The following is a 13,007-nucleotide window of genomic DNA, read 5'->3' on the forward strand; positions in this document are numbered from 1 at the left end:
TTTTCAGCCGCTCCATATTGGATCAGTGGCTCTCCCAGGAACCTTGTCTTAGCTCCAGGAGAGAACGGTGTGCTGACCTGCAGGGCCAGTGGCACGCCCAAGCCCTCCATCACCTGGGCGATGAATGGCATCCCCATAGAGAGTTAGTGTAACATGTCCCTCTGACTGACACTCATTTTCCAGTCTATAAGACTTTTTTCATTTTTCATATAAGCTGAGCATTGTGTAATTTCATTATTTGAGACAGCATTTTTTAATTTACAGATTTGTATATACCTTGATACCTTAAAGCATTTTCTTCTCTACAGGGTGGATATTGATTGATATTTATGATATTACTTTTCTGAATAGCTCAAAGTGAGGAGTATAAAGATGTTTTTCCTCAAACACCGTTTTTTCTCTTCCACAAACCAAGCAAAACTTGTCAGCTGCATCAGTGTTCAATCAATCTTCTCTCAAAGCACTGTTAATTAAACATTTTGGGAAATACATTTATTCACTTTCTTCCCAAGAGTCTTGTCATCACCATGTGGTGTCCAGGCAACCAGCAAAAAGACTCCAAGAAGTCACTGCACCTATAACCCCTTTTAAAATCACAACTTGTCATTTTTACACTTTGGTTTTTTACAGACTGAACAAACAAAATATAACATGTTAATTAGTATTTTTTAGAGGTGCTAGTTGGCAGATTTTGTTACCCGTGGACAAGCCAGGCTAGCAGTTTCCCCCTGTTTCCAGTCTTTATGCTAAGCTAAGCTAACCAGCTGCTGGCTGTAGATTCATGTTTAGCCTACAGACATGAGAATGATATCAATTTCCTCCTCTTAATCTTGGCAAGAAAGCACCTAGGAGTTTGTGCCAAAATGATGAACTATTGCTTTAACAAAAAGCAGCCATAAAAGAACTTTGGAAAGTAAAATACAATCTAATATGACCAAAAGTATGATTGAAATGAGGAAGTACCTGATCAAAGAATAAGTAAACAGAAAATCTGACCCAGAATTCAGTGCCAGCTTTCGGTACTTGACAGTTTTCAATAATCAATGTTATGGGCAAATTGTGATCAATACAGAAAAGTTAGTAAGGTTGTGATACCCTCTCAGCATGAGTTCCCAGAGCGATAGTTACATCTGTAACCTCTGTTGTCCATGAACAGATTCGCCTAAGGATCTCAGCAGAAAGGTGGAGGATGACACCATCATATTCACGGATGTACAGACTGGATCCAGTGCCGTCTACCAGTGTAATGTCTCCAATGAATACGGCTACCTTCTGTCCAACGCCTTTGTCAATGTCCTCTGTAAGTTCATTATATGAGAGCGGGGATCCATTTTTATTTGAATGTTGCTTTCCATTTACATCGATTTCTGGAGTGTAATAATTATTACAATAATTGCTACTGCCTCACTGCAGCGGAGCCGCCCAGAGTGCTGACACCAGCCAACGTAGTCTACAAGGTCATCAAAAATCACCGGGCCCTGATGGACTGCGCTTCCTTTGGATCACCCATCCCTAAAATTACATGGTGAGTTAATGAACTTTTAACAGCTGTAAGTATTACGTCTCTTCAAAAGCTCAAAACTTCTGCCTCTCTGTCTCAGGTTCAAAGACAGTCGGCCTGGCACCCTGGGAGGAGAAGCTTACAACATGCACGACAACGGGACTTTAGAGATTAACATAGCTCAGGCCCGAAACAGTGGCAAATACACCTGTGTGGCCAGAAACATCCTTGGTATCTATGAGAATCACGTCTACCTGGAGGTCAAAGGTGAGAGTTTTTCTGCAGTGAAGATTCTAAAATTATAAGTATGAGAGTAAACACACCTAATTAATAACACACATAGTGATATTACAGTGCGATGTCTGACAAGTTCAGTTGAAATTTAATTGAAATTTGATTGAAAGGAAATTACTGGTAATCAATGACAATTCTGCAATGTAAATTAAAAATAAATAAAATAAATTAAAAATATAAAACATTTCTGTTTGCAACATCCATGTTACCCAAAAACAGACTCCAAAGGTCAAAAACAGCAAAAGTATCACCTAACATAGAATTTTTTGGTGAATGTTATGTAGTTAATAGGCTGCCAACTTGTTTCTGCATGATGCATGTAGTGTATGACATCAGTGAGGTCTCTTTTTAAGGATAAATCATGTAAACAACAATCAACGGAAAATAATTGTAGACCTGCAAGATGATACACAAAAAAACAATTAAAATTAAGAAAAAAAATAATAATTTTATGACTAAAAGCCAAAAATCAAATACTGGGATTTTGAAAGTCGCAATTTTATGACATCACCTTAAGAAATACTAGATTTTTATTATTGTTTTTATTCTGTAACGTGATAGAATTTAAACTGCACCTGACCTTTTTTCCTCCCCTCCCATCAGAGCCGACCCGAATCCTGAAGCAGCCGGAGTACAAAGTGGTCCAGAGGGGAAGGTCTGTGGTGTTTGAGTGTAAGGTGAAACACGACCCCTCGCTCATCCCCACTATGAACTGGCTCAAAGACGATGGAGAGCTGCCCGATGACGAGAGGTCAGAGCACTTCTTGAGACACTTTCTATAGCATTAACCCTGCGTTTGCAGTCTCTCTGCATGAGATATAACAAATACTGACGGGAATTAAATAACTTGCTTTTTTTCTTTTTACAGATTAATCATAGACCCTGAGAGCCTCACCATCACTGATGTGACAGAGAATGATGCGGGGGTGTACACTTGTGTTGTGAACACCACTTTGGACCATGACTCAGCGAGCGCTGAGCTCACTGTTATCGGTATGTACCGCTTTGCAGAAGCTCAATTTCACTGACGCATAAAACAAACTCACAAATTATTAAAGTGTAACCTCTCTCTACCTCAGGTCTTTACAGAAAAGTGAATCCATCCAATACTTACACAACAGATTTCCTTTCAGCCCTTCAAGGTTAATTGCGCGAGAGTTTACTTAAGAGGGTCGGAACGGATTTAGTCAGCTATCATGTCAGCAGCATGAATATTTGATTGTTTCCTTCTTAGCAAGCCAGATAATCTTCTTTGTTTTCTTCTGGATGACTGACCATTAAACTCCCTCTTTCACTGCTGCACTCCCACCTGGCAGAGGCCACACCAACACCAGCTGTTGTCTACGGTAAACCTGCAGCACATGAGCATCCAGATGTCGTCTGCTGACATGGACTTGTGTTGTTTGTTGAATGTTTCTGTTAAGTGACGCATGTTGTGGCCTGAAGATGCCATTTGTTTTTAACCATGGCTGAACATTTTTTTACGTTCTTCTTTTCACTTTGATTTTAACATTAATTTGTTTTGACTTTCAGGTGCGTTTTTTGGAAGCTTTTAATATAAACTGTGTGTTTTTCCGTTTTTGTAAAAATGCATAAAGTTTGCATGCATTAAATCACTGATGCAAACATTAAACATTTAGGCAAGTGGAAGCAATTTCCACTCACATTTGAATGCAGAGATAATTTGCGAAGCAAACATCTCCCCATTGCACCGCTTGGGATCTTTTCAAATGCACCATTTCCTCATCACTCATTTATTCCAAGCATGCATTCCACTTTATCATAACAATTCCAAAATGTGAGCATCAATTTAGCCTCTCTAGTGAGCCTGAGACTCTATTTCATGCAGAGTGATTATGGAAGATGCTCAAGTAGAGTGTCAGTCATTTCATATGCATGATGCAGCGTCTGCATGTGTATCATAGGGGTAAATAACAACCTCAAACAGAACATGTAAAGAAATAGAGGAAACATGTGCTTGGTTAAACTAACATACTTGGCATTTATTGTTATTCTAGTATCACAGACGCAAATTAATTTAACCATATATCCTCTTTTATCCCTCTGTTTTTGCTGCATCTTCTTGTGGCATGAACCTCACAAATTCTATGACTGTTTGTATGAAGTCAGTGTGAATATCATCCCAAGCTGGTGTGTTGTTGATGTTGCTCTCTGTGCTGTATCTCCCCCAGAGCGACCCGACCCCCCAACTGACCTAGAGCTGACAGACCAGAAAAAGAGGAGTGTTCAGCTCACTTGGACCCCTGGGGATGAACATAACAGTCCTATTCAGAGTATGTCTTAAGTGTGTGTGTGTGTGTGTGTGTGTGTGTGTGTGTGTATGTGTGTGTGTGTGTGGTGGGGGGTTTCTATGTATCTGTGTCTGTTTGGCTGTCTGTTATGCTCTTTACTGAAGCTGTTTGTGCTGCTATGTGCAGTGAACCAGACTGGAATTTTTAAAATTGTTATATATATGTACATATTTATTCTTTTGGCATCTAGCTTGCTCTCCTAAGCAGAAGGATGGGCAGCATGAACAAATCTGAATAATCTTTAAAACTTGAATCTACATAATTAGGATCAATTAATAATATAGTCTGCAAAACTTATAGTGAAACATCCCATCTTTTGTAGAAACACTCCCCCCTGTAGGCTTAGACAGAGGTGGTAAAGAGTTTGTAGTTTCTCAGTACAGCAGAGGTCAGCTTCAAATCATTAGTTACAGTGGATTTTTATTAGGTTTTAACAGCAGGAGCACCAACACATCAATAGAAATGTCTTAAAGCACTACTTCAGCGTAATCCATTTCTCCACTGTCTATTAATATGGTCAGCATATTGCAAACACTCATCTTTTCACAAAAGCATGACTCAATTCATAATTTCCCTGAAGCCTCAAAGCATTACTGGAAATAGCATTTTTTGGAAAAAGTACACTGTTTGAGTTGTTGTCCAAAAAAAAACCTTGAGGGAATTTATTCCAGTTATGCAAATACACTGTCAGATAATGTTCACATGTCTTTTTCCACACAGAATTTCTGATCCAGTATGAAGACTCACTCCACCATCGGGGTCACTGGCATAATCTTACTGAAGTCCCTGGAACCAAGACTACAGCTCACCTTAAACTGTCACCCTACGTCCACTACACCTTCAGAGTCTTGGCTCTCAACGCTGTGGGTTTCAGCCGTCCCAGCTTCCCCTCCAGGGTGTTTAAGACGGACCCTGCAGGTAGACACTCAGCTAATTGTTTGAACGTCGCATGTGAAGTTTCATCCCGAATATAGTCTGAATACATACTTTTTTTGTAATACTTAAATAAATCTTGTTATTTTCTAAGAGCAAAATGTCTTATCTTGTACTTTGTAAGTAAACACTTTAAAGGGAGATGGTCATCAGCTTTTGTTGGATGCCTCATTTCAAAGGGAAATCACTATGTTGATCTGATCCACAGGGAAAGGTGCTCTTTGCTATAATGTTTCATTTTGTCTTTCTTAATATATTTTTTAGCTCCAGATGAGAACCCAACAGGTGTACAGGGACATGGAACAGAGCATGACAACCTTGTTATCTCATGGAAGGTAATAAAGTAATACAACAAACAATCTGTTTTAATCCTGAGGCATTTACTGTTGTCCAGGGAGTGAACCATGAAACATAAAAGGTTCCTTGTGTTGTGAAGCATGACTTTGTTATTGCCTGGTCTTATGAGCTTTCTTTTTTTCTTGATCACCAAAAACCATACACAGCATAAAGTGTAAGCAGTCATTTTCTGCAACTATTAAAAAACTAGTTAAATGTAAAATATTCTCCTCCGCAGCCGCTGTCAGGCCTCCAGTCTAATGGTCCAGGACTTCATTATAGAGTGATGTGGAGGCAGAAGACGATAGACAGCGAGTGGACCACAGTGACTGTAGCTAACAACTCCAAATTTGTGGTGTCTGGAACGCCCACGTTTGTTCCATATGAGCTAAAAGTTCAGGCTGTGAATGACCACGGTGCTGGACCTGAGCCTGCTATTTCCCACGGCTACTCAGGAGAGGACTGTGAGTTACTCTGACTCCTTAGACCTTTACAAAATGTACTGTGAGCCACAGAGCCTGGGAGCCTGGGGTTGCACATTAACTGTGTATCCTATAACATTTACTCAGTATGTTTCCTTTTATATTTAGCTGTTACAGTGTTGTGTTCCTTGTCTATTGTACAGTACCAGTCGCAGCTCCAGAAAACGTTCAGGTCTTTGTGCTGAACAGCACTCTGGCAGAGGTGCATTGGGATCCTGTGCCTCATAAATTGATTCGTGGATATCTCAAAGGATATAAGGTACATTGTGATGAACTACATGCAGCGTGACAGGAACACTGATCCCACCAACCTCGACATACATGCTCAACATGTACTGTAAACTATGTTTTGTAGGTGTACTACTGGAGAGAGCGCAGCCTCCACAAACATAACCCCCATCATGTGGAGAAGCAGATCCTGACATTCAGTGGGAACCACAGCCACGGCATGCTGCCTGGTTTACATGCTTTTAGTCTCTACTCATTCAACGTTAAGGTTTATAACGGCAAGGGAGAGGGCCCCCCGAGCCCCACCCAGCAGTTTGAGACACCTGAAGGAGGTAAGAGAAGGAACTGTTTCTCTCTTTCATATCAGAACAGAAATAGTTAAAGATCCCATCCAGACAGATTTTAAGACATAAAAATCCTCTGCTTGGAGTAATTAATTGGGAAATGAATAATTAGGTGGGAAATTTGTGTGTCCGTCTCTCAGACTTTGTGGAACCTCACTGTTGAAAAAAACCCTGCATAAATTTTAATTACACATACACAAAATATTTCTACAGCTGCAAAACTTTATTACACATTCACAAATATTTATGAGCATTATTTGATTCCATATGTGCAGTGGAAGCTTCAAGTTTCCACATCACACTTGTGTAAGTTACTGGACTGTGATTGACTCCAAACTAGTTGAAACGTTACAAATCATGCTCATATGTACACACCTTAAACTCAGATTTAAGATGAGCACACAGGAACTTTCCACTTTCAGCAGATGAATGTGAAAAAAATGTCTGTATGAAACTCTGCACATACATCAGTCTGCACAGTCAAGCTCAAACATCCAAGTGAAGTAACAAAACTCATTTTTGATTTGAGATTTTATTTGTACGCTAGTCACTTAGCAACCAGGACTCCATCATCCTAAGTATCAAATCCACAATCTGTGATCCAACAGCTAACAAAAAGTTAAACCTTCTACCAAACAATTCAGCACAAGAATGTATTGTAACTATACTGTAAATCTAAATTTCATATTATGAATGGTAGATGATTGTATGTCCAAGGGTCAGGAAACTGGATAATACTAAGCTGAGCAAGATAGATATTATATATTATAAACTTTGGTGACTTTAACAGTTGATGCTATCCATCATGGCTGCACAAATGCATTGTAAAACATCTTTTAAACCTCAGCTTATCATCAGTAAATACTACATTAAGTTTTATCATAGGACATAAACTGAATTCTTCTACAACCCTTGACTTACATGCGGTCTCTCTTTCATGATTTGTTTACAATGACTTTGCAGTGCCAGCAGCCCCTTCTTCCCTGGTAATCACCAACCCCAACCTGGACTCTCTAACCCTCGAATGGAGTCCTCCTCACGACCGTAATGGACTCATCACTGGCTACACCCTCAAATATCAGCCAGGTGAGTGTTGTTTCTTTTTTTCTAGAAGACAGTAAATGAATCATAGCACTGAGTTTAACTGAGCTTTTATATCTTTGCCTAGTGTTGAATGTCACATTCGTTCATGTAGTTTGTAGTTTTGTCATGTTATGTCATTCTTTTTCATGTGTTGTACTGTCATCCTGTTCAGACTCAGATTATAAGAGAGAAATTAATAAAAAAAAAAATAAAGGGTTAGAGTAGTCTAAGAGCATTTTAGTTACTTTGCTTAGATTACAACAACATAAATTAACAAATCAACTTTTGTCATTCCTGCCTTCTATTCCTGAACCCTCCACCTCTGTGCTCCAAACACTGTCACTTCCACCTCTGTCATTATTGACACTCAAACCCCATCTACGACCTCCCTCCTCTTACTCCTACTCATACCTCTATTCAACTTACCCCACTACTTCCCAACTTCCACCCCATCCCATTATCCTGTCACCCATCCTCCACCCCTGTAGTCAATAACTCCAATGAGCTGGGCCAAGTGGAGGAGCTGGCCCTGCCCGCCAATGCGACCTCAGTCACTTTGCCCAACCTCAAGTACAGCACACGCTACAAGTTTTATTTGAATGCGAAAACAGTCAGGGGAGCAGGCCCAGCCATTTCACAGGAAGCTGTCACCATCATGGATGAAGGTAAGTCATCAAATGCAGATATCTAGAAGAAAATGATCAAAATTAATAATAATTAATTTTTCCTTCCATTTGAAAGCTAGATGAGTATTTCTGGTGATTTATATTATTTCTGTAGGATGCAGGTAAGAGTGTCCAAACATGCCATTAATCTACAGATCATATGATTGGTTTACATTGAGGAGCATTCCTCCAAACACTGAAATGCTGCTTAATTGTGAAGCTTAGTGTCGTGTTTTATGTGTTTATTGTATAATACTGCTGTCGATTAATCATTTAGTCTAACAATATTAAATTAATCTACAACGATTTCTAAGCAAAAATACCAACACTTGTTGCTTCTAAAGTGTAAAAAATTCTCTGTTTTTATCTGTTTTATATCATTGTAAATTTTGGGGGTTTTGGACTGTTGGTGGCACAAAACAAACAATTTGAAGACGTCACCTTGAACTGTGAGAAACTGTCATGGGCAGACTAAAAGGTTAATCGATCAATCAAAAAAAATAATCGCAAGCTTAATAAGTCATGAAAATAATAATTTGTTGTGGCCCCATTGTTGAGTCGGGACATTGTTACGTGTTCTGTGTGTGTAAAATGTTCCTCCTCAGTCTATCAGTGTACAGTGTATCAGTGTAATGTGCATTATTCCATAGCATTTTTATTTTTTTTAGCATTTTACACAGCATGATATACTGTACATAAGTTCCTCATCCATGTTTAGTGGAACATGAGTGTGATCCAGTTGCATTGTTACAAAAGGTGACCCGTTCTGTCATAAACTCCTCTCTCAGACTGATCATCTTATATTTAATTCACTGCTACATCACACAGCATGACCACATGAATGTCTCACCGATACATAGTGACACAGGTGGGGGTGGTGGGGTCATCCTATATTGACCCCTGTCCTGTTGTTTCTCTGTGTCCTGTTTCTCTCTACAAGCTCTAATATCACAGCTTGACGGAGATGTGGGCACAGCTACCAGCGGTATCTAGAGTGATGCATGTTTTACAGATACAGCCATAGCTTCAAAAACCCACCGCAGGCATGCACTACTCGTTTTCTGAGCACTTTCCCCTCGCCTCTGTCAAATTCTGTGACTCACCAAAATGCTCCGCTGCTAAGTTCAAAGCTGAGAGAAGTTCAAAGCCGCACAGATAAAGATGCTACATGACATGTGCCTTTTTAATGTCAAATGATAAAACCAGACAAGTCTTTTCAAAGCACTCTGCCTTTTTTTTTTTTCTTTTACTGTGCCTTTGGCGACATTTACCCCTTCTCACTTTTTTCACGGTGGCTGCTGGTGATGCTTTCCCATGCATGGCAAGGCTTTGCTTGGCATGCATTGTGTATTTACTTCAGTGTCTATGGTGTCTCTGCCTGTGTGGACAGTGTTTGCATCTTGTGTGTTTGTCTCTCGTATGGTGCGGTCTTTACCCTTCTCCATGTTGTTTACAGGCAACACCCAAACCTCTCATCCCATTGCACCGTCTCCTCCACGCCGTCCACCCCACAAGGGTACAGATATTGCTGTGATCTTAGCGCACTACATGTCTGATTTGTACCTGATGTGATTATATGATCAGCTTTGTGTATTCTTGTGTTTTCTGGCTTAGTGTCCTGATTGCTATTGTGTAAGGCTACGAGCTCCAGATTCAGTGATCCTCAGAACATTTAATGGGACCGCAATTAAATCAATTGGCAGTTATTGGATTGTCCTTTGACCAACAGACCAATCTTGATGGTTGTCTTTTCTCTTGTGTGCTCAGCGCTGCCTGTGAGTCCTTTTGGGAACGTTAGCTCCTCGATGGGAGAGGACGGGGCCCTGATCAGTTGGGAGTACTGGGGCCCGGAGAAAAACGTTTATCTAGAATACATAGTAGAAAACAGTAAGCAAAGCAACACACCTTTATTTCTGACAGTTCCACAGAGGTGGCAAGAGACTCCTACTTCATTATTGGCTTGCGCAGGTGAACAGAAATATTGGCAGTCACATTGATGCTGGCTCCTGCCAAACGTGAACCCAGATGTAATAAACAAGGCTGTCTGTGATTGGATTGTTAATTACCCAGACCTCTTACTGACTAGATTTGCGTGAATTTCCTATGACAATCTCGCCGGAGCTTGTGTAGACAAACATCATAAAAAGCAGCATAAACATTCTTGTTATGCCAATTGATTTTGACTGAAGTGCTCTCAATTTATATCCACCTGCAGTGAGGATGAAAAACGCTATGTTGTTGTTGTATGGCTCTCTCACACCTACTGTTTATTGAATTAAAATAGGGAGTATCATAATCATAGAGTACAGTAATGTAGTTATCAAAAACATAGTCATGTTATCATCAAACACTTTTCATATTTAGCTTTTCATCACATGTATAATTGATTCATAGACTTGTTTTTATATAACTGCATAGTCCCACACACTTTATTAATTAAATCTAATATAGATAGCTGTACCTGCAGTATAACCCCATGCCAGTAGATGTTTTTTTTTTTCAACCAATAAGTTCCCATGTTGTCTTGACCCCCGTGGCCCATTTTTAAGTTGTGTTCACTCCATCAAACGTACCTCTCTTCATCAACGTCCCTCCTGCAGGTGAAGGTGAAGAGGAGTGGCAGAAAGAGCTCGTGAACGGCTCTCAGAACTATATGCTCAAGGGCTTAAAGGAGGGCCTCTCCTATAGGGTGCGTTTGGTGGCCAAAGGTCACTCCGACCAGGCGCCCCACCGCTCCAAGGAGCTATTGGTGACAGTCCCAGGTGAGGCAGTTCCTGGGCGGCCGCCTCTGCCTTGGCCTGGCCTGGCCTGGCCTGGCCCGGCTTTGCAGTGTGTTGTGTGTAGATTGTATAGTAGTTTGTGCCGTTTTGCAATTATAACCCAGTCAAGCATGGGTTTAACAGATGTGTTGTGGTGGCTTGGTATGCGAGGCATGTGCTGTAGTTATATAGAGACATATAGCAGCATGCATGATTGTGTGGTTCAAATTCAACATAATTAAAGTCAGTCTTGTACACTTGGTTATTAGAGAAAGTGGATATCATTCTCATATAGAAGTTTCATATATGTTTAGTGTTATAATATTCAACCTAATATCACCCACAGTAAACCTCTGTGTATGTTTGTGTGTAACTGTTATTGTCTGTGTTTATCTGTGATTCTTTGTGTACGTATTTGTGAGAGAACAACTGATTCCCTACACTATATACAGATGTACACACCGCATATCATCAGCTCAGTCTAACTCTTCTAACATGAAAGTTATCTTTTTCAGTAACAATGTGCAATCATGATCCACTCATGAGCTGAAAAGTCTAACGAGTAGATACTAAATGAATGCTTAAAAAAGATTTAACACTGACATGTTACATGTTTGTTTTAGTTCATAATTATGGATAATTGTTTCTATTTTCACCTTCCCACTGGGAAAAGATAGCCCGGTCATAAATGTTAAATCTTCCTCTCCTCCTTTGGCCAGCTGTGGCGAGCAGACAGGTGGACATTGCCACTCAGGGATGGTTCATCGGCCTCATGTGTGCCATCGCTCTCCTCATCCTGATCCTCCTCATTATCTGCTTCATCCAGAGGAATAAGGGAGGGAAGTACCCCGGTGAGTAATGCACAAGCACTGGCATGAGCACACTCACATCTAAACCCACACTTTAATGCTTTATTCGCTGACATTCAATTCTTTTTAATAGGATTTTAACATTATATTTTAACCGAGTTTCAGAATATAGGTTTGTTTATGCACTGAAAGCATATGAAGGAATTAATACAGCTTTTCTACAGCAGCATATAGCTGCTAACTTGGCAAAAACAAAATGCTCAAGTTCTTCTTTTTCTCATTTTAACAAGCTCCTTGTCACGTTATAAAAGTCATTATTTTAATGTTATGACATATTTTGAAACTTATTGCAAAAACAAGAAGTAGTTTTGTCTTGTATCAGCTTGTTATGAGAGCATACAGACTTACAGTATCCAATTAAAATAAGAAAACCTTTCTCATTTTTATCAACAATATGAAAGTTTCTTCTTATTATAAGATACCAACATATCATGTTTTAACAAGAGAAGATCCTTGTTTTAATGAGATAACACTGATTTTGTGAAAGAGAAAGTTTTGTGATATAACAAGATGAAGTGATACATTGCTATAACAAGAAGGTACAATTTGTTATGTAGTAATAACTTAAAAATATATTGACATAACGTGAAAAGTATCTTGTTACAATGAGAACATTTTCTTGTTATAACAAGAAACTAAGCTAATATATTTTCTTGGTGGCCATCGCTTTCAGTCTCATTCAAACTTAAGAATAAGCAGCAGTGAAGACAATACAAACTAATTCATACACTATTCCATACTATTTACAATATTACACATAAATACAGGACACACACTATTGCGATTGTCTCTTATTCTACTTCATAAGCTGGTTTGTTTAATTTTGCTTCTTGTTTTCTCCCCAGTAAAAGAGAAGGAGGATGCACACACAGACCCAGAGTTCCAGCCCATGAAAGACGATGACTGTACCTTTGGGGAATACAGGTGAGAGAAAGTGCTCCAGCCTCTGGAGACCCCAGAGCCCATTTTACCCATCAACCCTTGCCCCGTCCCTGCTTTCTGCCCAGATCTGATCTCTCTGGCTGGGCTGGAGCTCTGCACTCCTCCTTCCTTCCTCTCAACCCTTACAGCTGACCAATAACTGACCCAGGATCACCAATCACTGAAAGTCATAACAACAACAAGAAGTGCCCCTCCTCCCCCCATCTGAACTTCTACCACCGTAAAGCACAAGATTTTTTTTTTTCTGGGTTCTGGGACG

At 39.8% G+C, this 13,007-nt stretch overlaps 1 protein-coding gene across 15 annotated transcripts in view; it reads left to right on the forward strand.

The window, feature by feature from the left end:
* Positions 1 to 13,007, forward strand: part of LOC122985801 (neuronal cell adhesion molecule-like) — a 42,805-nt gene that overhangs the window by 24,868 nt on the left and 4,930 nt on the right. For 3 of the 15 annotated variants that reach the window (XM_044356720.1, XM_044356725.1, XM_044356721.1), the window contains 20 exons: positions 8 to 142; positions 1,157 to 1,300; positions 1,414 to 1,525; positions 1,602 to 1,768; positions 2,399 to 2,546; positions 2,664 to 2,788; positions 3,112 to 3,141; positions 3,988 to 4,089; positions 4,828 to 5,025; positions 5,305 to 5,375; positions 5,615 to 5,840; positions 6,002 to 6,117; positions 6,214 to 6,418; positions 7,394 to 7,516; positions 8,002 to 8,178; positions 9,635 to 9,694; positions 9,946 to 10,065; positions 10,779 to 10,940; positions 11,657 to 11,788; positions 12,652 to 12,730. In XM_044356720.1, the coding sequence (XP_044212655.1) occupies positions 8 to 142; positions 1,157 to 1,300; positions 1,414 to 1,525; positions 1,602 to 1,768; positions 2,399 to 2,546; positions 2,664 to 2,788; positions 3,112 to 3,141; positions 3,988 to 4,089; positions 4,828 to 5,025; positions 5,305 to 5,375; positions 5,615 to 5,840; positions 6,002 to 6,117; positions 6,214 to 6,418; positions 7,394 to 7,516; positions 8,002 to 8,178; positions 9,635 to 9,694; positions 9,946 to 10,065; positions 10,779 to 10,940; positions 11,657 to 11,788; positions 12,652 to 12,730 (2,632 nt within the window). Of the gene's footprint in view, positions 1 to 7; positions 143 to 1,156; positions 1,301 to 1,413; positions 1,526 to 1,601; positions 1,769 to 2,398; positions 2,547 to 2,663; positions 2,789 to 3,111; positions 3,142 to 3,987; positions 4,090 to 4,827; positions 5,026 to 5,304; positions 5,376 to 5,614; positions 5,841 to 6,001; positions 6,118 to 6,213; positions 6,419 to 7,393; positions 7,517 to 8,001; positions 8,179 to 9,118; positions 9,164 to 9,634; positions 9,695 to 9,945; positions 10,066 to 10,778; positions 10,941 to 11,656; positions 11,789 to 12,651; positions 12,731 to 13,007 lie in introns of all 15 variants that reach the window. The other 12 variants (XM_044356723.1, XM_044356724.1, XM_044356727.1 and 9 more) reach the window with 7 other exon arrangements.

The sequence above is a fragment of the Thunnus albacares genome, chromosome 7, assembly GCF_914725855.1.
Source record: "Thunnus albacares chromosome 7, fThuAlb1.1, whole genome shotgun sequence".
Lineage (NCBI taxonomy): Eukaryota > Metazoa > Chordata > Actinopteri > Scombriformes > Scombridae > Thunnus > Thunnus albacares.